The sequence below is a fragment of the Urocampus carinirostris genome, chromosome 15 (genome assembly GCF_059441175.1).
Source record: "Urocampus carinirostris isolate Australia breed hairy pipefish chromosome 15, RoL_Ucar_1.0, whole genome shotgun sequence".
Taxonomy (NCBI): Eukaryota; Metazoa; Chordata; class Actinopteri; order Syngnathiformes; family Syngnathidae; genus Urocampus; species Urocampus carinirostris.
The window spans coordinates 18,310,840-18,333,560 of record NC_142363.1 but is presented as its reverse complement, the minus strand read 5'-3'; the positions used below and the strand labels follow the sequence as shown (position 1 = coordinate 18,333,560).

General features: G+C 40.8%; 1 protein-coding gene across 2 annotated transcripts in view; it reads left to right on the top strand.

Annotated features, from left to right (window-relative positions):
* tonsl (tonsoku-like, DNA repair protein) overlaps nt 1-17,252 on the top strand; it is a 29,095-nt gene extending 11,843 nt beyond the window's left edge. The window contains exons 11-28 of one of the 2 annotated variants that reach the window (XM_088354112.1): nt 2,084-2,288; nt 2,369-2,424; nt 2,496-2,585; nt 3,671-3,743; nt 3,812-3,975; nt 6,508-6,631; nt 6,710-6,948; nt 8,086-8,545; nt 8,617-8,804; nt 10,213-10,328; nt 12,096-12,252; nt 12,316-12,394; nt 13,422-13,729; nt 13,794-13,965; nt 15,294-15,469; nt 15,709-15,782; nt 15,954-16,087; nt 16,802-17,252. In XM_088354112.1, the coding sequence (XP_088210238.1) occupies nt 2,084-2,288; nt 2,369-2,424; nt 2,496-2,585; nt 3,671-3,743; nt 3,812-3,975; nt 6,508-6,631; nt 6,710-6,948; nt 8,086-8,545; nt 8,617-8,804; nt 10,213-10,328; nt 12,096-12,252; nt 12,316-12,394; nt 13,422-13,729; nt 13,794-13,965; nt 15,294-15,469; nt 15,709-15,782; nt 15,954-16,087; nt 16,802-17,001 (3,015 nt within the window). In that variant the 3' untranslated portion in view covers nt 17,002-17,252. Of the gene's footprint in view, nt 1-2,083; nt 2,289-2,368; nt 2,425-2,495; nt 2,586-3,670; nt 3,744-3,811; nt 3,976-6,507; nt 6,632-6,709; nt 6,949-8,085; nt 8,546-8,616; nt 8,811-10,212; nt 10,329-12,095; nt 12,253-12,315; nt 12,395-13,421; nt 13,730-13,793; nt 13,966-15,293; nt 15,470-15,708; nt 15,783-15,953; nt 16,088-16,801 lie in introns of both variants that reach the window. The other variant, XM_088354111.1, reaches the window with a different exon arrangement.
* Nucleotides 17,253-22,721: the final 5,469 nt, after the last annotated feature.

The following is a 22,721-nucleotide window of genomic DNA, read 5'->3' as shown; positions in this document are numbered from 1 at the left end:
AACTACTGTTCTGTCAAATAATAATAAGCGTGGAAACTGTTTAGCCAATAAGAATGCAGAACACAATGCACGATCCTTATCCGTGAAGTAGTGAAACCGGGAGAGTAAATTGCTATTGTGCAAATTATTTTGTTGTTGCAAATTAATGTCCTGCACTGCAATAACTACAATTTTATGAGACTTACATATTTCTTTTGCTTATTTCAAATGTTTTTTTTAATATACTGTATATGTATATTTATTTTATTATGTAATTTATGTTTATTATGTAACTTTTTTGAATGGATAAGAAAATAAAGCTTGTATGTCTCATCCAAAACAAATTGACTGCATTTTATCACGGTTCATGGATCCATTAAGCACTCTGGTTGTAGGGGCACCACTTCCTGTGGTGTGTCTTGGGCAAGTACAGCCTGGCAGTGCCCATCCCTCTCCAGGCTGACCCAGATACAGCATCTTCATTATCTGGGTGCCGTTGTTTTTCAGTGCAATGCGTCATCCCACTTTTCAGAGATGAGCAGGACCTCCGCATCGTTGGGCAGCGACGCGATGATACCAATACTAGATCCTAAATTACTTGGGAAAAACATATTGTTCAATACGTGGCTTTCATGTTTTATTTTACACACATATTTTAGTCTAATAGTTCTTGAAATAATAAAAAAATTGTCATAATAGATGGTATTGTTTGTTTTAAGGTTTTAAACTTTTCAAATGCTTAAGTAGAAGGGAGCATTAAAAGTATAGCTAATATTTATTACTTTCCAAACAAATTAAAGTAAAAATATACTCAAAATAGAAAAGTAGTTAAATATGTAGATAGATAGATAGATAGATAGATAGATAGATACTTTATTCATCCCCTAAGGGAAATTCACATTTCCAGCAGCATCCCTGAGCTGAGAACAATACAATAATAAAGCCAAAAGAATACAATATACAAATACCCAGTGTGACGTGCAAATGCCCACTTTAGCATGTTATATAGAGTAACTAAATAGTGCTACACAGAACACATAATGCAGTAAGATTCGGTAATATCCAATGTAGGTGGTGTGGTTTAATGTGGGCCTTTACTCTGCCGGGTGGAGTTAAAGAGCCTCATGGCATGAGGAAGAAAAGATCTCTTCAGTCTGTCCGTAGTACAAGACAGTGACAGCAGTCTGTCACTGAAACTGCTCTTCTGTCCGGAGATAATGCTGTGAAGCGGATGCGATGGATTGTCCATGATTGACCTCAGCTTTTTCAGTGCCTGTCTCTCAGCTACTGTTGTTAGGCTGTCCAGCTCTTTGCCCACAACAGAGCTCGCTTTCCTAGCCAGTTTATTGAGACGAGAGGCATCCTTCTTCTTGACGCTGCCTCCCCAACACGCTGCCGCATAGAAGAGGGCGCTTGCCACTACTGTCTCATAGAATATTTTTAGGAGCTTTTTGCAGATGTTGAAGGAGGCCAGCCTTCTGAGGAAGTAAAGTCGGCTTTGCCCTTTCCTACATAGAGCTTCTGTGTTGGCAGTCCAGTCCAGTTTGTTGTCCAGCTGCACACCCAGGTATTTGTAGGTCTGGACAAATTCTACACATTCTCCCTTGATGGTTACAGGAACCGGGTGAGTTCTGGTTCTCCTGAAGTCCACCACCATCTCTCTGGTCTTGGTGGTGTTTAGGTGCAGGTGGTTTGCGTAGTAAAATTTCTATAGAAAAGTAAATTTCAGAAAAATAATAAGAGAACCCCCAAAACCAAAAAAAATGAATTATAAAATATCTTTAGGATTCTTATTATCTATGAAAAAGAATATTCGAAATGCAAAAGTTTCTGCCAGTGGGGAATTTGTTCTTCACCAGCAATATATTCCCCTGTGCCTTATCAAATATGCAATGGCTAGGTTCGCAATGGTGTACTGCTAATCTGATGATAGCAGCATAAACAGGACTTCATACACATGCTATTAAATGTATACAGAGGTCGTCAGTGAATCCTTTTGTAATTTCTTATTTTTGGGGGGGAATACAGATTTTGTGTTCAGGATGTGTCCCAAATGTGGTCAGTGTGTCGTTGTCAGCCCTGGTTTTTCCTTCTGTTTCTGCAGAAGCACGTTTTGAAGCTCTGGCTGGCGGCCCAGAAGCGAAAGGGGTCGTCTGATGCCAGCAACACTGAAGCTAAGCTTCTGGAGCTGTGCTCCTCTCAAGGCTGGAACCCTGACGGCAGTGATGGAGAGGAGGAGGAGGAAGCGGAAGAGGAGATGGACAACAGCGAACCTCTAGATGATAGCGATGTCGTCCTCTCCGACTCAGGTTGGCCTGTTTATTTTTTAACATCTGATGCACCGCCGGTTCGAAAATTTGTTTTTCCAAATGCCTCGTTTTGTTTCTAGATGATGACCTGGAAGGATATGACAAGATGATGCCTGGAAGGAGGAAAGCAGGACGGGTTAGAGAAAGGAACACATTTTGTTCATCTTACACAATTTTCAGAGTTAATTTTCTTTTCTTTTTCTGTAGTGGAACAGGAGGAACGAGAAGGGTGAGACGTCCCTCCACAGGGCCTGCATAGATGGCAACCTGAAACAAGTCCAATATCTCTTGGAGCAGGTGCTTCACAAATGCATTTGAGTCCATAAAATGTGCCTTTTACCTGAATGCATTCAATAGCATTAGCTTAGGTATCGGAATCTTTTTTCCAATATTTGACTTTTGATTTGTTGGACAGTAGGGATTTGATACCCCTCTTTTCCCAGATTGATACCAATATGTAACCTAATTAAACCAATACCAATAATAAATAAAACATCCTCCTCCATAATAAAAGTGTGTTTTTCAAAGAAATAAAAGAATAGAACAAAATAAAAGGAGGGATTTTTTTAAACACAAATGCTACCAAATCCTTACATAATACTTTTCCTTACAGTATTATTACATGAAATAATGTCAATCAAATATCCCTCTAATTTCTATTTTTTGATTGTGAAACTGCAACCAGAGGGGAGCTAATAATGGTATTTTCCCCAATCTAACTAAACACTCTGATGTTCTCTTGGTTGGTTGTGCAGTGGGGCCTTCCCCTCCTCAAATTACTTAGTTAGAGCGTGTTTGTGCTGTTGTGTAAATAGAGTAGTACACATCATTGTGGAAGAACTTCAGTTTCTTGGCATGGAAATATCCTTGATTTCTTAGAGCAAGATTATACTGTCCAGTTTCACACAAAGGTTCTATTTTTCTTGACATTCTGATGGTTTAATCACACTCATAAATGTGATGCCTAAAGGAAGGTCAGTTTTATAGCTTTTCAGACCAGCTTAAACAGTTGCCAACCTCATTGTGCAATCACCCAATTAGCTATCACAATGTACGATTACAACAATGGAGTGCTTGTCGCTGGAAATAGTTCGGGTTGAGCCTCTGTACACCTATGATGACATTGCATTTTAAAAAAAGACATCATCTGCTAAAAAATGTGTGTACGTTTGATCAGTTTCCAGATAATTCAAAAAATATATTTTTTAATTTTTTTTTCTTCAATTTTCATCAAAAACGTGATACAATCCTAAATTTAAAACACACACACACACTTTTTTTTAATTGTAGATATTTTATGTATTTATTCATTGTCAAAATATTTTTAAGTTTGCTTTAATCAAGGTGACTCACTGAACAAGCTCCTTGCTTTTCACCATCAGGGTCACCCAGTGAACCCGCGAGATTTCTGCGGCTGGACCCCGCTGCACGAGGCCAGCAACCACGGTCACTATGGTAACCAGTTCGTGTGTTTATTTTTTCTGCAGCAAATCAATCCCATTCACTTCTTTATTTACCTCCAGACATTGTGGCTGTGCTGCTGGATCGAGGCGCCAATATAAATGACCCGGGCGGCAAAATGTGTGACGGCGTGACTCCCCTCCATGATGCCTTGAGCTGCGGCAACTTTGCTGTGGCAAGACTCCTGGTGGAAAACGGGGCCTCCATCAACCTGCGCAATGCCAAGGTAATATGTTCTTGCTGACCCGTCTCAAGAGGGGGCATATATAATGCATGGGGGGCACAATTATCATAACCATAATCACACAGATCAGGCTTCCATTGAGGGGGCACAGGCCCTTAGTGGGGTGTGGCAAGCCTTTTCTGACCCTCCCATAGTGAGAGGTGTGTGTTCCTGTGTCTGTTTCTGTGTCAATGCATATTAGTTAATAAACATCAATGGCATAGGAAAAAACAGGTGGAATCAATCCCTAAGTCATATTTGTACAACCTAAATAATATCCCTTGGACTCGTGAAAATCTGAAGGCCTGATTTCTTGGTATCCTTACCTGTGTCGTTGCTTTCCCTCTTGTGGCGGTTTTACACTCAGAAACTAGAAATCAAACAAATACAGGCTTTTACCCAGAATTTGAAAGCTCAACTCTGATTGTAGGGCGTGTGGGAGTCTTTGACTAGAGGATAACATTTCTGTATTTTAAATGGATCATTTTAAATAATACAAAGGGGATATGCAATATTAGGATGTTGGTCCTTTTTTAAGTTATTCCATTTCTTAACAACCGAATGTTTGATCTTACATTACACATAGTCCAGTGTATTTCCGAATTGCTCAGTCCACAATTGAATGGATTTGGGAGTACAGTCCATAAACATGCCCGATTAAAGTCGCCGTCGACGATAAAGCTCCGTTGGGGTGTGCAAGCTGCTGTTAAGCAGCGGGCCGTAGATTTAGCGCTATGCTAACGTTAGCATCCGGTGAAACTGTTAGCGGTGGAAAGTATACAGCAAACACAAAGACCACAGTTAACTCTCCCGGTACATAGCTAGAAACTCCATATCGGGTGAGCAGTGTGTGTCAATGGTTCCGCTATTATTGTAGCGCGTAGTCTCCAACCCCTGTTTTTACCGGAGTCTTCGTCTCGTTCGAGCCGGTGATGTAATGCGGCGTCGGGAAAGCCAAGACTCCATGATGACAAAAAAAAAAAGTCCTCCAATTCCGGACGTTGTTGGTGGCGATCCGCAGCTCAATTCACTCATTGTGGACGATGGATCTGGCGTTGGTTGAACATGCTTGGGAGCGCTGGTCTGTGTGGTCGCCTTCTTAGCTTAGCTCAGCCTTTGCTCCGTCGTTGTCATTGTCGGCAGGCGGCAAATCTTCCAGGGAGATGCTCAATAAAGATAAATAAAGTGAAGTTTAACTTACTTTTGGAAGATGCGCTTCTAGAGGTCCTCCTCTGTGGTAAAAGTGGCCGGAAAAAAAGCGTTTCGACCATTTACTCAACCGCATCAAGCTTTCTTATTCCACTTTTATTTCAAAAGAAACGGCTCGCCTCCTCTTTACACTTTACACCAAGCATATTGAATAAATGCACGAGACATTAAACAGTAAAAATATCAATGTTCTTAGCACGCTGGAGATATAGTATAATATGTGTACACACAAACTAGGAAGAGGCAGCCGGATTTCTTCTTCGGGGTGGATGCTGGGTGAGCTCTCACAGCGCCACATGCTGGTAGCGGTGGAAAGAAACACTACAGTTCTGTCCTGTACTTGGAAAAAGGTGCGCAATTCAAAATCTAACTTACAGCAATGTCCAAGTATTTTTCGACATCCCGAAAAAAATGTTCTTGTCGACCGTTTTTCGTAGCTCGAATGTTCCCAAGTAGGGGAGCGTCTTTAATATTCTTTATTCTTGCTTTATTTTAAGTTATTTCTCATAAAACAAGAAAAAAAAATCCTAATTTTGAATTTTAAAAGGAGAAAAAGATTGAATTAATAATTTTTCTGGTGACATGGTGGATGGATGGTTAGCGTACAGCCCCATGGTGTGGGAGTCCAGGGTTCAATTCCAACTACTGCCCTTCCCGTGTGCAGTTTGCATGTTCTCCTCGTGCCTGCATGGATTTTCTTTCCGCGCACTGGTTTATTCCCATGTTCCAAAGACATGCATGGCAGGTCAAATGGTTTGAATGAGCAAGTAACTGGTTGTATGTTTGGCTGGCAAACAATTATGGGTATTCCCTGCCCACTGCCCAAAGTCGGCTGGGATGGGCTCCAACACCCCCCTGCGGCCCTAGTGAGGATAAGTGGTGCAGAAAATGGATGGATGGATAGTTACTCTGTGATATTTATAATGAACATCCAATATTTTTTTCTATTTTTTTTAATGTTTGATTTAAGAAAGTTAAGAATGTCATAAAACAGCAACAAATACCATAGAATATAGATAAATACAGAGATGGATACAGATAACTGCTCATTTTGTTACTTAAATGAAAAGAATAAGTTAAAACACAATTTAAAAAAAACTTCATACAACAGTTATATGAGCAAAGTATTTGCAAATTTGACAATTTTTTTGCATTATTTGTGAGGTGACTTTAGTGGTATCTAGCAAAAAAATTTTTATTCCGGACATCCCTTGTGTCGTTCCGGGTTGGGAAAATTAATTATAAACTAATAAAAGATCTGGAAATTATTTGATTTTTTGTTTTTTTGTTTTTATCATAGTTTGTATTTGATAATTCCTTGTTCAGGGCGAGACTGCAATGGAAACTCTTCGTCAGTGGCAGAGGATGTACAAAAAGGAGTTGGACCAAGAAGCCAGGCAAGAGTGTGCGGCTACTGAGCAACTGTTGAAAAAGGCGCTTGCAGGAGAAGGTCATTTATTTCCCTATTCAATCATTAAACTTCAATATCATACTCACAAATCAGATTTCGTGTCCCTGCTGTCCACAGTTCACGTTTCCGCTCCCCCTCCCAAACCTATTGTCGCTTTGGAGGACAGCCAGCTGTTTGATGCTGAAAACTCAGAACCTCTTTTGCCCTGTGGGGGGCGCGTTTTCTCTAGTCAAGACTGGCCAAAAAGCAGCAATCGGTCTGAGGCGACGCCATGTCTGAGCCTTGGGAAGAGGCAGATGGCTGGTTCTGCTAAGCGAGTGCGAGCCAGAGGCACGGATGCCTCTCTTCTTTATGGGGTATGGGTTTTATTCTATTTTTGGTTAAATGAATGTCAGAGGTAAGATCGGGCCTAAAAAAATCCAGCCTGACTCAACCCAGGCCCGCGGGTATTAAAGGCACACCCACCCCGAGCCCGACCAACTAACGTGATTTGCAAGACCAAAACTCAACCTTTACAGCATTCCTGCAGATCCTTGAAAAGTCTTAAAAGCCATTTAATTCATTACTCTAAAAATAACGCCTTAATTGGCATTCAATCTATTCAATCAAGTTTTAAAAAGTCTGGAAAATGTGAGCACTCTAAGATTTATATTTGTTTTAACTAAAAATGTTAAATTTTTCATGCATCACGATAAAAAATGCTTCATGAATGTAGCAGAAGAGTCCTTAGTAGTTGCCTGGCAGTTTTAAATGAGGATCCATGATATACTGTTAACATCCTTTTTATTTATTGTTTTCCATGTCTAAAACTTTGGAGGGTGCTATGTTTTTCAGACTGAAAGTTTTCAACCGGACATAAATGTCATAATTTTTTTTTTTTTTTTTTAAATAAACATTTGCTTAAAATTGCCTTTAATTCATTTTGTGTTTATTTTTTTTGCTTTGTTTGGTTGAATTGTGGGGTTTTTTCGACCTGGTCTTAAATTTTTTTCAAAGGCATTTAAACGTCTTGAATTTGACTTGCCTTAAGCTTTAGAAAACCTGCTTTTTCTATAAGGACTCTGGAGTAAGGGTGTATTACGATAAAAATTAATGCCTGTCATTTGTAAGAAAACCCGATTTTTATATATCTGTCTGCAGAGGTTACATCAAGCGACAATTTTCCAACATCATTGGATTTTTTTTAAGATGTGACGGGAACATCTTCGGCCGTATGTAATTTTCACGAGTTGGTAATTGTGCCATTAACCACAGCAGCAGCACTTTAAGAGAGAGAGGCAGAGACAATAAAGAATCATGACGGGTGGATAATTAAAGAAAAAAAAGAAAAAAGACAGCAAGAACGTGGCCTAGCGTTGCCTAAATGTAATGATTGACATTTTAGGTCCGACCCGGCCCTAAATTTGGTCTGGGCTTGGGCTTAAGATCTTACTTCTGATGGATATCTCACGTTTTAAAACCAACTAAAGTATAAAGATTTGTTTGGTCTTTAGAACATTACCAGCTCTTCAGATGAGAGTGACTCAGACTGCCCAGTTAGTCCCCTACATCCAGTCCGCCCAAGACTCTCTCTCCCTACAGTTCAATCTCAAAATAATCCATCTTCTAATGAAGAGGAAGGTTCTGTTACCAACACCAGGCTTGTGCAGGATCCTCCTGCCTCCTTTGTCTCAGCGCAGGACGAGTATCAGACCGCCATCCGAGGGTTGGGCAGTGCCAAAAGCCTCTTGCAAGGCCGTTCAACACAACCTCAATTCTCCGTCACGCCAACTAGCAGCAAATCAGCTTTGGTTCCGGAGGAGGAATATCTGGCTGACAACTGGCTGGAAGACGACTTGGGGGAAACTCGTCCCAAAAAGAAAAGGAGGTTTCGAGTTGAGTCGAATGAAGAAAGAGAAGACGAAACTGCAGCTCGGACTTTGAGCGCGACAAACCCTCAGATGTCCTACAGGAGTAAGCGGATAAAAGCAACTGTTCAATCCCTTTATTGATATACTCCAGTCGACAAAACCTTTTGCTTTCAGGTTCCCCACATCCGCCATCCAGCAATAGGGGTCTTTCTTTGAAAAGAAACGGCTCGGTGAAGTCCCAGCAAGTGAAAATGACTCAAATGCCCGGCATGATCCGTTTGGGGAGAAAGGAAGTCAACAGGTCGCTCAGCCCCACCTTTACAGACGACCACGACAGACCGCAGACGCCGCCATCGCCTCAGGTGCAGGTCAGAGAACATGGAAATGTGTTTTTCTTCACTGCGGGTCAACGTTTATTTGTTGAGCACTTTTAGACATCGAAATGCAACTCAAAAATGCTGTATAAAAAGCCATAGTACAATAACCAAAATCCAGCCCTTTCTCCCCAGTCAACATTTCAAACTGTCAAACACACAGACACACATGCAAAAGCTATTAAAAAAACTGAAATTCCTCATCCAAAACACTCAGATAAATGTACAGGAATATTAAGTTTCCCCCAAAAAAATTGTTAAAAAAAAAAGCTAAATACAGGGATCAGAATTTTCCGCGGATCCGCGGATTTCCGCTGTTTTTGAACCCCAAAGGCATTCCGACTTTTTCACTTTTTCTCTTGCGTAGCAAACAAATTCAAAATCCGACTGTCTCACTCTTTCCTTTATTGCTCTGGCGCACCCTGGCGGCCGTTAGAAAAATTGGCCGCATTGTTGCTCAAGCTGCAGGGACTGAACTGCATTTGAACTTATCTTGCAGTATTTACAAAAAAAATCAGTTATGTGGGCAAATTATTTTAATCTTCTAAAAATGTTACTTAAATGATAAATATAAGCATGGTTTTGGACAAGTAAATTGCCTAAAACCCAGGAGCTTGGGGGGGGGGTGTGTCGGGGAAGGGGGGGGGGGCTCCGCCCTGCTTTATTCCTGGACCCTGGCTATTTCAGCTGAAAATGAAAATCTCCATTCTGATCCCTGTAAATAATACATTAAGTAGTTTCCCCATTATAAGGCACATTGGATTATAAGGCTCACCCCCAAAAATGGTCTTTTGTCATATGTTTTTCATACATAAGATGCACCAGACTATAAGGCGCATGAAATTGAGACTAGAATAAGAGCTACCGTATACACTGACAGCATATAATTGTGCAATGATTATACAGCCGATATGTAACACTGAAAAGATTCTTTGCAACGGGAAATGCGCCGATACTTTACCGGTGGTACAAATAACATACGAAAAGGTGTTTAAGCTTATCTTACTACACTACTTTTACTCACCTTGCCAGAAACACTCGTATGCATAAAGCATTCCCATAGGTTAAACAGTCCCTCTACTACATTTACGTAAAATATCTTATTTAGTACTTTGTTTTCTGTTTCTGTCTTTTTGCAACAGTATTGACTTCCAAAAAATAGATTTTAGTTACTATTGAACAGCAGTCCAATTTAGACATACAGGTATATAATTTTTGTTGTTGTTTTTTTCATGTGCACTAAAAACTGAAGCAATCACTCAGCGTATATTGAATGACATGCATGGCATTAGACTCTAAAGATATTACATCGTAAGACAGACTTAACTGTGCAGTATTTGTCTATTTCACACACTTTCCTATATAAGTGTGTCGTTTTTTTTTTTTTTTTTTTCAGTCCTTCCTGCCTCCGACTCAGAGATCATTTGCCCCCACCCAGATTTCGCTGCCTCCGCCAATAAGGATGCGGGTCAGAGTTCAGGACGACATCTTCCTCATCCCAGTTCCCCAAAGGTTGGATAACTCTCTGAAAACGAGGGGAATGTGCAATACAGATTTTCAGGATTCAACAAGATACTTGAATGTATTTTGCAGTACTGGTCCTTGTGGCGAGTATTGGTATTGTATTAGTTGCTCCTTTTGTGGCTGTAGGATCAGGACCTAAATGGCATTTTTAATTAAATCTACTAGAGCACTATACAAAATAAGCAAAGGAAATACTACTATCAAATCACTATTTAATGTAATTTTATTTAAATTAGCTGAATATGTAGATGTTTTTTTTGTTAGGTTTTCAAAAGTAATTTTGGTATCTGCACTTGATATCGAAAAGTAGAAGACTCATGTGGACTGGTACTTGCGACGAGTATCTTTAGTGTATCGCTTGCGTGGAGGTAGGATCAGGAACTGAATGGCTTTTCAAATTCTACTGGGAGCACGATACACAACAAGCTAAGAAAATTTTACTATTAAACTACAGCAAATTTGTATAAAATTACATTAAATAGTATCTGAATATATGGGTGTGTTTTCGTGGAGGTAGGATCAGGAACTGAATAGCTTTTTAGATTCTAATGGGAGCCCTATACACAATATTTGTTTTATAAGCAAAGGAAATTCTACAATAGAATTATTATTGATTTAATGTAATGTGTATTCGAATTTACAGTACCCGAGGTGATTTTATTTTTCTATGGACTTCTTGAAAATTAATTTTGGTATCTGCGCATTGTATCGATAAGCAAGAGTACTCAAATAAATGTATATGAAAACAAAAATGCTTTTGGACATCCTTAGAAAATAATATGGATGCACGACGCTCTTTTTTTCCAGACTGAATCCGATAATAAGTAACCCAGATCATTATTGCTTCATTTATTTTTTTTCTACTGTGTTTATAAAAAGGGTATCTCCGTTTTTGGGCATTTTCTTTTTTTTTTCCGTTAACATTCTATTCATACAAAAAAAATAAAAAACGACAAGCAAATCGGGAAGTCTTTTTAGTATCGCGGAAGCAATTTAGAGCTTTTACGGACGCTGCCCTACTTAAGAATGAGATGGTTCATAAGTTGAATTTGTTAGTAAGTTGCTTCAGTGCTATATTTTGTATGTTTAAGGTTTAAATAAGTATGTTTAAGGCGTGTATAAGTAACCTTTATTGCTTTTTACTAAAAAAATAAACATTAAATAATATGCTCTATAAAGATACATTGTGGTTTTACTCACTTTTGGGACTTACGCTTCAAGAGGTCCTCCTCCTTGGTAAAAAGTGGCCGAAAAAAAGCGTTCTGACCATTTTCTCAACAGCATCAAGCTATCATATTCCACTTTTGCTCTTCTTCACACTTTACACCAACCATGTTGAATGGGTGCACGAGATATTAAACAATAAAAACGTAAAAAGTCTTAGCGCGCTAGAGATACAGGACACGTAGTATGTTTGCACACGAATTAGGAAGTAGAAGCTGGATTTCTGCTACGGGGTTGATGCTGGGTGACCTCTCACAGCACCACATGCCGGTAGCGGCGGAAAGAAGCACTACAGTAATGTCCTGTACTCGGAAATAAGTGCACACAATGCAAAATCTAACTTACAGAAATGTCCGAATATTTTTCGACTTCTCCTGTATTTAGATAAAATATAACACGAACAACCTGCTTTGAATTTCGGAGTGCCAAATTCTGTTTTTTTTTCTATGTTCTATGCATACTGTCTATTTACTCTGCAACACCTTGAAACATTTGTCTTACTTTTCTATTATGTTATGCTTTCTACTGCAGTGAAGCAGAATCTTGCACGGTCTCTTGGCTGTGCGATCAGGCAGCGCAACGTTACTACCAGAAGCGCGGCTTGCTGCCTCGCCTTTCGCTGCAGAAAGAGGGCGCTCTGCTGTCCCCGCATGATCTGCTACTGACAGTCCTGCACACAAATGAGGAGGTTCGGACCACCTAAGTCTTTTCGTCCTAACGAAAAGGCGACTTATTGAGACTTATGCCGTAGGTGTTAGCTGAGGTGTCGTCTTGGGACCTCCCGCCTCTGCAGGAGCGATACAAGAAGGCCTGCAACAGCTTGGCAGTTGGTATGAAGAAAATCACATGTACACTTGCAAGACAATCATGTTGAATTGACCACCTGAAATTAGTACATATGGGTTCCCTTAACCGCCTGGGTCATCTGGGCTCCACTTCCTGTAGTGTGTTCTGGGCAAGTACATCCTGATGACGCTTATCCCTCTCCAGGCAGGATATTTTGGGTCCGGGGTTTTACAAAATATTGGGAATGGGTAATAACCAATACTATGTTTCGGTATTGGTGTAGTTGAAAGCTTTTGAGCAATCAGTACATGCCATGATGGTTAACCAGTATCTCTAATGCAGCAGTTAGGAACCTTTGGCTCGCGAGCCGTATATGGCCGCTTTTATGAGTACATCTGGCTCGGATACAAAATTGAGACCATGTAAATTTTCTCCATGTTGTTTTTTTATTAAGCGCGAGCAAAGTTTATTGTAACGCACTTGAACCAAGAGACACTGATATTAGAGAAGGTATGGTCCAGTGTATATATAGGGAACATTTTTAACTACAGTCAAGATGTCACACCAACAGAACCCATTTTGGCTGCGCATCACCAAGGAGCCTTTTTTTATTGAGGCTCATTAAATAATCCGTGTTCACTGTTGAAACACTTAATGATGAAACGCCACTGAACAAACTGTATACAATCCAAAACACCAGAAAAGCCCCCAGGGCAATTGGACTGGTCAAGCTTCGGGATGAGCGGAACTATGCACAGCGCAAGTGCAACCGTGATCTAGTTTCTAGTATTGATGACTGCTCAAACATCGAGAATCGTTCTTTAAAGATAATTATCAATCATCCCTCACGGTTCACGGATAAGCCTCCTGACATGACTCAGATACAGCATCTTCATCACCTGGTCACCAATGTTTTTGAAGTGTAAAGCGTCATCTCGCTCTTCTGAGATGGACCTTGACATTGACGGGCAGCGTGTGACGATACTAAATAAAAATGTTACCTAACTATTTGAAATTGAGGGATAGAATAAAACCGAAATGTTATTTGTTTTTGTGTGTGTGTGTCTGCAGAGGAAAATGCTCGAGTGAGCCGTCTATGCGAGGTGCAAGACGGCTGCTCGTCTGTTTCGGCGTGCGGACTCGGTTTGGGGGCGTCCCCGCTGGCCGCTTTTTTGCGCGCCCTCAAACTTCAGGCCAGCCTCGCCGAGCTGCGACTGTCGGCCAACCGCCTGGACGATAACCTCATCCCCGAGCTGGTGGCCGCCGCCGCCACCATGCCACGGCTCTGCGTCTTGGACGTTTCAGCCAACCGGGTCACTGGTGAGGGGCTGGAGAAGGCGGCCAAATCCTTAGCTGGCCTTCAGCATCCTGCGTTCCCGGTATGGCACATTTTTGGAACTGCTCCGAGCCCGACAGTGAAAACCTATTGTGTTTTGCTGCTAGTGTCTGAAGGAGTTGAACCTGAGCCTGAACCCGCTCGGCGACTGCATATCGGAGTCTCTTTCCTCAGTTCTGTCGTCCTGTCCAATCTTGGAAACGCTGTCTCTGCGTGGTTGCGGCCTGACATCTCGCTTCCTGCAGCAGCACCGCTTGCTGCTTTCCAGTGCCCTGACAGGTGGCAAATCTCAAAACTGGACTTCCAAAATCTCTCTAAGGCCAGCACAGATACCATTACAACATCCCTTGATCTGAATCCTACATGAGGGCAAGGAAAAACTAAAAAGATAAAAACTCAGAATGAGGAGGATTACAATGTCTTTATTGACATTAATAACAACATGGTAAACATTGGTTGCAATGAAATGAACATGTAATAAAGACTTAAAAGAGGAAAATGAGATCAATAGAATGTCAGGATAAATAGGCAAATCTGTCCACAAGGTAGTGCTTGTAGAATGGGCTAAGCAACAGTGCAAAAAAAATCAACATTTAGCTGGAACAAAATTCCCAAATAAGTCGATAAATAAGATAAAAATACCTGTCTTTCAATACAACTGGCAAGAAATATTTCTCACAGACTTTCGCGCTTGTTTAGGGTGGTGAAGGCCTTGGGGAAGAAACTGTCTCTGAGCCTGTTAGTGCTTGTTTTAATGGACCTATAGCACCTACTAGAGGGCAACAGGTCAAAGAGGTGGTGAGAGGAAACCTTTATAATGTTGTTGAACTATTGCCAACAATGTCCGTCTTTCCCAGCAGATGACTCGCTTAGGGGATGATTAATTGTTCCTTTAAAAAAATTAAAACTCGAATTCAAAAGTCTTCTAGGTTGGTAAGTATAATTTCTTAAAACTTCATAAATAAAAATGAAACATTTAGAAACTGATTAACATGGGGTAATCCCCCTTCCAGGAAGGTCAGGCTGCAATGGATGTTGCAAGGGCAACAACAGACAATCAACCGTAAACTCAAGTAATAACTGAAATCATGCAAAACGTCAACAGCAATGGCAACTGTCTGAAAATCTTGGCTCATGCAGCAGGTTCTAGATAATGGCATGTATCAGGTCCAGGTGTTTTCTCACTGAGCCACCGGAAAGGACAATAAAACCATAGCATGTGGTCGACATCAATCAAAAGCTATGAAATTTAAGTTTGTCTTGTGTCTAGATTTAAACACTTCCACTGAGGTTACATATCTTATCTCAGCGGGCAAAGGATTCCTCCGCACAAGGGCCCGAATGACGTATGCTCTGCAGCCTGCAGATTTCTTCTTGGCTCTTGGAATCACTAGTCGAACAGCATTTTCTGAGCAGAGACTCCGAGGAGGAACATATTGGGTGTAATCAAATAAGAAAGATAAGGGGCAAGTCTATAAAAACTTTAGTATGTTTTTAACAGAACCTTGAACTGACAGGGACCCAGTGCAAGTCATCTAAAATTGGCGTAATATGAACAAAGCTTTTTGTCAAGTAATAATTGACTGTATTGGTTTACCCCCCTCAAGGCACAGGCCACCTGAAGTCAGTGTGTCTTTCCCACAATGCACTGGGCTCCACCGGATTTGAGCTGGTGCTGAAAACACTGCCCCTACACACACTCACACACTTGGACTTGTCGGCTGTGCGCAGAGGCACCACAGATTGCCCAGCCTTGGAGCACCTGGCTGTCCTCCTATCACAGGTATGAGATTCAGAATGTGTGGAAAATCAAAAACGCCCAAATAAAGTCAATATACTGGTATATATAAAATATAAAACATTTTTATTTATTGTTTAATACAATTTTGTTTATTTTTATTGTCACCTATATGTTTTTTACATTTTTGGCTTCATCACTAAATTTTGAGGTTTGCATTAATTTGTGATTCAGTCATGTGACTTCATCACAGAAATTATCATGTGACTTTGTTTACCCTTTAGGACAACTGTTCCCTCAGTTACCTCAGTCTGGCTGCTAACGGTTTAACAGACAGCAGTGCAGCCACCTTGTCCAGGTTTGGCAATAACGTTTACTTCTTTTCAAATGCACTCATGCAATATTATCTATATTGGTATCATAAGATAAAACTTAGTATTGAAAATCCCTTAAAATATTTTTTTTTCCTTAACCTATAAGAGTCACTAGATATACATGATGTATTATTTTCTACAAATGATTTTTTTAGGTGTCTCCCTGTATGCCCCAACTTGTTAAATTTGGATCTGTCTGGAAACCCGTCCATCACCTCGGCAGGCCTGCACAGCATCCTGGGCGCCCTTCGAGAAGCGCAGCGTCCGCTTGGTCTTCTAAACCTTCAAGGTACTTTCTTGTGTGATTATACCTAACTAAAAACATGATTTACATACTGTAATTCCTCGATACTTCTCGCTTTACTTCGCAGTCTCAGTGTATCTTGAATTAAAGTATTCCGCGATCCATTATCCCCCTGTCACATATTACTGCAAGTAGGGGCCAGTAGAGTGCATTTTTGTTGGGCCTGGTGGCTCTTCTAACTCCGTTCTATCCATCAAAAAAGTGAACTTCACTCGTGCGGCTATGATCCATTATCCCCTATGACATATTGTTAAGAGCGGGAGACAGGCGAAGTGAACTTTTGTAGGGTCTGTCTGCTCTTTATTTATTTATTTGAGCCTAAAAGGAACTTGACTCATGCCACTGCTATTAATTATCTCTAATCCCATATTGCTGCAACCGAGGGACTGGCAGAAAGTACTTTTTCAGGAGGCATTTTTCTCAGTTGATCTTTGCCGAGAGCCAATTTGTGTTATTCCAGATCTTTTTATGTTCTTTCCTTCTAAAATGAAGAGCACTCGTTTTGCCGCAATCCATTATCCTCAGTCAACGATTGCTGCAGGCCTGGATGGCAGAGTGCATGTTAGAAATGTGGGGTTACTTTGCAAGTTTTCACAATTCACGGTGTGATTTGGTCCCATTATCTGCGATAAACAAGGGATTACAGTACTTCTGGAAATGTTCAATGTTTATATTTGAATCCATTGCCACCACCTTCAGGCTGCCATGTGTCAGGACCTTTGGACAGCGAGGACCTGGACTCTCTGTCGGAGCTGGTCCAAGATCTGCGTCTTTGCTCTCAGGGCCTGAACAAGCTTGACCGGGAAGCTCTGAAGCAGAACTGGTCTTCCCGTCAGCCTGAAGGCCGTTTTTTGGACTGGAGAGCAGTTTGTTTCCTCTCTTCTGCCACCTCCATGTGATTTGAGTGAAATCTGCAGCAACGATTCAGAGACTGTGAATACTAGCTTGTACTTTAACTTATTTATGCTGTTGTAGTTTTTAAAATATGTTGTTTTTAATTTCTTATTAAAAAAAACCTCAAACATCTCAATGTAAAGAAAATCTGTTTACTTTGGAATATTGAATAGCATTTTTTCCTTGGGCTGATACAAGTTTTAGTGCTACACTCTTGAGTTTTCGCTGATAATATATTAAATTATGATACCTCCTGTTCGTGTAATTTGATATGTTGTTTTTTTTTCTGGCGGATTAGATTCAAGTACTACATTTTTCAGTACTTGCCAATACTTATATAAAGTGCTTATATCATTAGTAATTTTGATAGATAAAAATAAGAAAAAAAAATACTTATTATCACTGTTATGTGAATATCCAATTTTCTTAACCAACACTTATCGACACCTACGTTAGGAAGCCTTCACAAACAATTCTGATGGCCTGGTGGATTTCTGAGCCTGGCAAAATGTAATGACTTAAATGAGTTTGGTTAAATGCTTGAATATGAAAGCTCACATCTGGAAGCAGCACAACCATTGGGAAAGGAATGAAAGTAAAACGACAACTTGGAATTATTTAAGTATTTACGGACGAAATATAATTGCATCATATTATTCTGATATATTTTTTAGGCCAGCACAGAAGGCCTTGCAGGCCATTAGGCCCCACTACTGACATGTAGCCATCACAGCCTAGCCTACAATTTTAAACAATTAGCTGATTCTATAATAAACCTCTTCATGTCTTTGCAATGTAATCCAAAATATTTGATTTAAATCGTAAAGTGGAGCAATGGGTTGCGGGGACCAGGGGAGGAGAAGGTTGAACTGAAGTTTAGAGGACATTGGATGGTCCTTGCTCATAACTTCGGATGCGTTTCTGCCTTCCAGCCAAGTAAGTTAAACATATTTTGTGCTTGACTTGGTTACCAAAGGCTACTTGACTGTTTTTGCTTCGGTCGTGTCTTCATACGTCACAGTGAAACGCAATCTTTAAATGAATTGCTTTGGGGAGAAGCCACAATCAGACCAGGTTATGTTAAATGTTCATAAATGTACACACATTTGAATCGTCATTATTAGATTTTTCTACTTAGAGACTCAAAAAGTCTTTAAGTCTTATTTTTGTTGTAATGAGGGTGAGAAGCTCAGTCATCCGCGAGAGACTTAGTGGAGAGTCGCTGCTCCTCAGCATTGAGAGGAACCAGCTAAGGTCGCTCGGGCATCTCATGAGGGTGACTCCTGGACGCCTCCCTCAAGAGGTGTTACCGGGCATGTCCCAGCGACAGGAGGTCCAGGGGGATGACCCGGGACACACTGGAGAGACTATGTCTGTAGGCTGGCCTGGGAACGCCTCTGGATCCCTTCGGATAAACTGGATGAAGTGGATGGTGATAGGAAGGACTTGGCTTCCCTAATGAAGCTCCTTCCCCCACGACCCGAACCAGATAAGCAGAAGATAATGGATGGATTTTGCAGTAATGTTATTATTTAATTTATCCATTAGTTGATTGATTTCCTCATAAATTCTTAATGGTTTTTTTAGGTCTTTTGTTCCATTAAAACTTAAAGCATTGTGAATTTGACGTTGGCATTAGGTTAACAGATGTTTATTCTTGTGTTTATATACTTTTTAAAGTATTGACCAGACAAAGACCGTTGGAGCCTTTAATCTGTCATAACAGCAAAGGATGCAATGTCATTTCCATAAAATTTGTTTTTCAACAAAGCTATAAAAGTGATAAGTGATGCAATGTATAATGAATGATGTGATATTTAAATTTTTGGAATACTTTATGCCCAGTGATTACGGTTTTCACAAGCCGCTACCAACCTCGAGTTGGATTTTGAGTTAACTTTTTCTTCTCCGTGTTTGTTTTTTTCTGACCACAAAGACGCCTGCTCGTAGGTCTTGGTCACTGTGAATTATACACAATTTGTTTGCAGTCAAGGCTGTTTCGACACCTTTATATTTTCAACAGCAGCACGGCGGCGCAGTGGTTAGCGCGTGTGCGGCACAGTTCTGAGGTCGTGGGAACCTCCTGAGTGGGTTCAAATCCAGCTCCCGGCCTTACTGTGCGGAGTTTGTATGTTCTCCCTGTGCTTGCGTGGGTTTCCTCCGGGCACTCCGGTTTCCTCCCACATTCCAAAGACATGCATTTCAGGTGAATTGGCCGGTCCAAATTGTCCCTAGGTGTGACTGAGCGAGTGAGTTGTCTGTTCCCGTGTGCCCTGCGATTGGCTGGCAACCAGTCCAGGGTGTCCCCTGCCCACTGCCCGATGATTGCTGGGATGGGCTCCAGCATCCCCGCAACCCTACTGAGGATAAGCGGTGCAGCTGATGAGATGAGATTTTCAACAGGGATGTCACCAATTATTGCAAGGCAGTTCATAATGACTTCAACGGTGGAAAATAATGTATTAACCTAGAAGACTTTTGAATTCGAGTTCTAATTTTTTTAAAGGAACAATTAATCATCCCCTAAGCGACTCATCTGCTGGGAAAGACGACACAGTTGTCCTGATTGCTCCAGTGTGACGAAACAACCCAATTGAGACTTTGAGACAGCGTTCGCATTTCCTGAGGAACGAGGAAAACGTCAAATATGGGAAAACCGAGTGCCTGTAACCTTAAAAAAAAATGAAGACACGGCTCCTACCAGGACACGTTTAATTTCCCGGTTGGCACTGTCATCACAATTTGAGCAGCTTGTGCTTGTTTGTTCTCAATTTCCCCCCGTACTGTTTTCTCTCCACACAGAAGTGCTGAGAATTGCAGCGTTTTGTGCCATCTTCCTTGTCATTAACTGTTTTCTGGTTCAGAGCATCTTCATTCCAGATGGGTACTGGCAGTTTTTGGAGATCCCCCTTTGCATGGCCCTTATATATCCTCTGCTGCCCTTTTCAGGTTTTTCCTCAAGTGTCAACCATTAATGCTTTATTTGCAATCATGCTTATCCCCAATGTGACGATGGGTGGTCTTCAGCCTATCCCAAAGAACATAGGTTAGAAGAAATATGTCTCAAACTAACTCAATGAAAAACGTACACATTTTAAACTTTAAATAGAGCCACCAGCAACACTAATACCATGGTCCCTCTAAATACGACATAAATTTGTTCCTAGATCTAGCTTGTATCTGGAATTTCTCGTATGTGGAACAGATTCTCCCAATAAGAAATAACAGAAAACCAATGAATCTGTTCCCGGCCTCCCAAAATCATCCAAGTTAACCCTGAATAGCTATAAAACATATCTTCCTGATCACTAAAAAATATTCAAATAGCTATTGAACCTAAAAATACAGTAATCAATACAGTAATCATATAAATGATAACGAAATAAAATGCGAGTTTATTATGACCACTTACTATAAAGTAAGTTGGCAGTTGTGAATGGTCGTGTGAGGGAACACAAGAGACTGTTGATGAGAAACGCACTTGCTAACCGGGATGAACTGATAATGGAGATGGTAGCTTCTGGAAATTCTCCTAACTTGGATTTTTTTTTGCTTGAAAGACATTTCATATCTAGCCTAGCAATGTTTTGAAAACAAATTATCTGTTATATTTTAGTATACAATACAATAGTTGCAATTATTCTCACCTTTGGAAATTATTTCAGGTTGCGAGGTATTTGCGGTAAAATCTCCTTTTTTTCACAAATCTGCGGACCCTAACATTCCGACTTATGGCCACCTGACATAGAAATAGAAGGAAAATAAAAGAGGTGTCACCTACCCCCTCTTTTGTGCACTTATCCACTCTACCAATGCCTTATGCGCCCTATCAGAGGCTGATCTGACAGCAGTTTTGTTTCCAGGAGTAAAACCTGCAACACTGAAACGCAATTTTTTTGCAAACACAACATTTACTAATGGTAAAAACCCAAGCATGTGGATAAGAGAGTACTTGGTTGGTTTGGACACATGGAGAGAATGGATGAGGAGCAAATGTTAAAGAGGATCTACGGAGCAGAAGTAAATGAAAGGAGACTAAGTGGAAGGCCGCGATTGACGTGAATGGATGGTGTTATGTGTGCACTGCAGGAAAGAGGTCTAAATAGTGTGGAAGCTAGAGCTCTTGTTGGTGATAGGAAGGAGTGAAGAGGTGTTTTGAAAGGATAGTGGGATGTTTAGACCTGTTCTAAGGGATGGGCAGGGCACCTCTATGATACGGCAGGGGTAAATCTGTGAAATCTGTGGGGCCCTGCTGTTGAACAGAAGAATGTGTTGTGTCACTCTGACCCGAGTGACATGGCCACTTTCTTGTGCCCCGTTTTCATCTGGAGGGACGAACGCATGACCAACTTGGGTGCCGGGGTGCTTAACTTGTTTGGGCATTTGGGTTGGCCATGGTCCAAAAATGTTGTGTGTGTTTTTTGCTACTTTTTCCCTTTTTCTATTTTCTTTGTTTCGGTATGTGTTTGTCTTGCTGTTGGTCATCCCTCTCGAGGGATATGACCAGGGTAGATAGATAGATAGATAGATAGAATAAAACCACGGTTGGCATCCAAAAGCCTTGGGTGCAAACCAAAATCGAATTCACAGGTAAGGTGCTAGTTTTTGTTCTATCTACGCTAGGTTAAGTTGAAAGCAGTGAGTAATTACTTTTCCTTTCTACTCAGTCTTATTTTACCCGTTTACTGCTTCAAAATAATGTTTTCTGACGTAACTTTTACAACCGGCATGTTTTTCTGTGGTAGCTTTTTAGCAGACTGTTTGTTGACTAGGGTAATCACGTAGTGTATGTATGCTTGCCAACCTTGGTTTTATACCTTCAGTAAAATTTGTGTTTGCAATAATTCCGAGTTTCAGTGTTGCTGGTTTTACTTAATAAAATAAATCTGCTGTCAGATCAGCCTATGGTAGCCCTCAGATTGTGTTTGACAACGTCATATTGTCAGATATAACGAAATTGTGAATATGCTTAATTGCTGTAAAAATTGTCGAGAAAAATGTTCAAACCTCACATTGTTTATTTGCTGTTAATAGTGTCAATAAAATTGTTCAACCCCAAAAAAAACTTGAACTGCACAATAGGGGTGACGTTTCGTAGTCGGATATTACACACTGTTCCTTTAATGTCCACGTTTATTAGTTAATAACTTTTTTTTTACTTTCTTTGACAACGTTTTTTGCTCCAGGAAATCTCCTTTTTTGTAAATGATCCTCCTAATATTTGGAATGGAATTTGAGTTGCACTCAAAACTTGTTTGTATCTTTTTGTATACGAATTCCTCAGCATCACCCTCCCAGCTCGTCTGATGAACGACATCCCCGATGCCGTATTTCTGCTCGGAGTGGAATGCTCGTGTCGCTTTCCCCGAGGCGAAGAGTTTACCTCATAAGGTCGACTATACATCAAAGAAAACAATCACTTGCAAATATGGAGCTCCTTTCCTCTTAACGGGCGGCTCGGCGAGCATAACCCTAGAAGGCGAAGGATCGGCCAATCAGGGCGCGGCACTGGGAATCCTCGACAGCCAATCGCGTCACAGCTCATCTTTGGCGTCAGCTGTCCCGCGGACGGCTCAGCGCGCATTCAAGTGATGGGGATCTCGGTTCTTTTTAGGGAAGCGGATTTTTCGGCTCCCTAATAATAGCCGCTCTTTCAGCTCACAGACGGTTCTTCAGATTATTATTTTTTGGGACTTAATGTATTGCAAATAATTAAGAAACATTA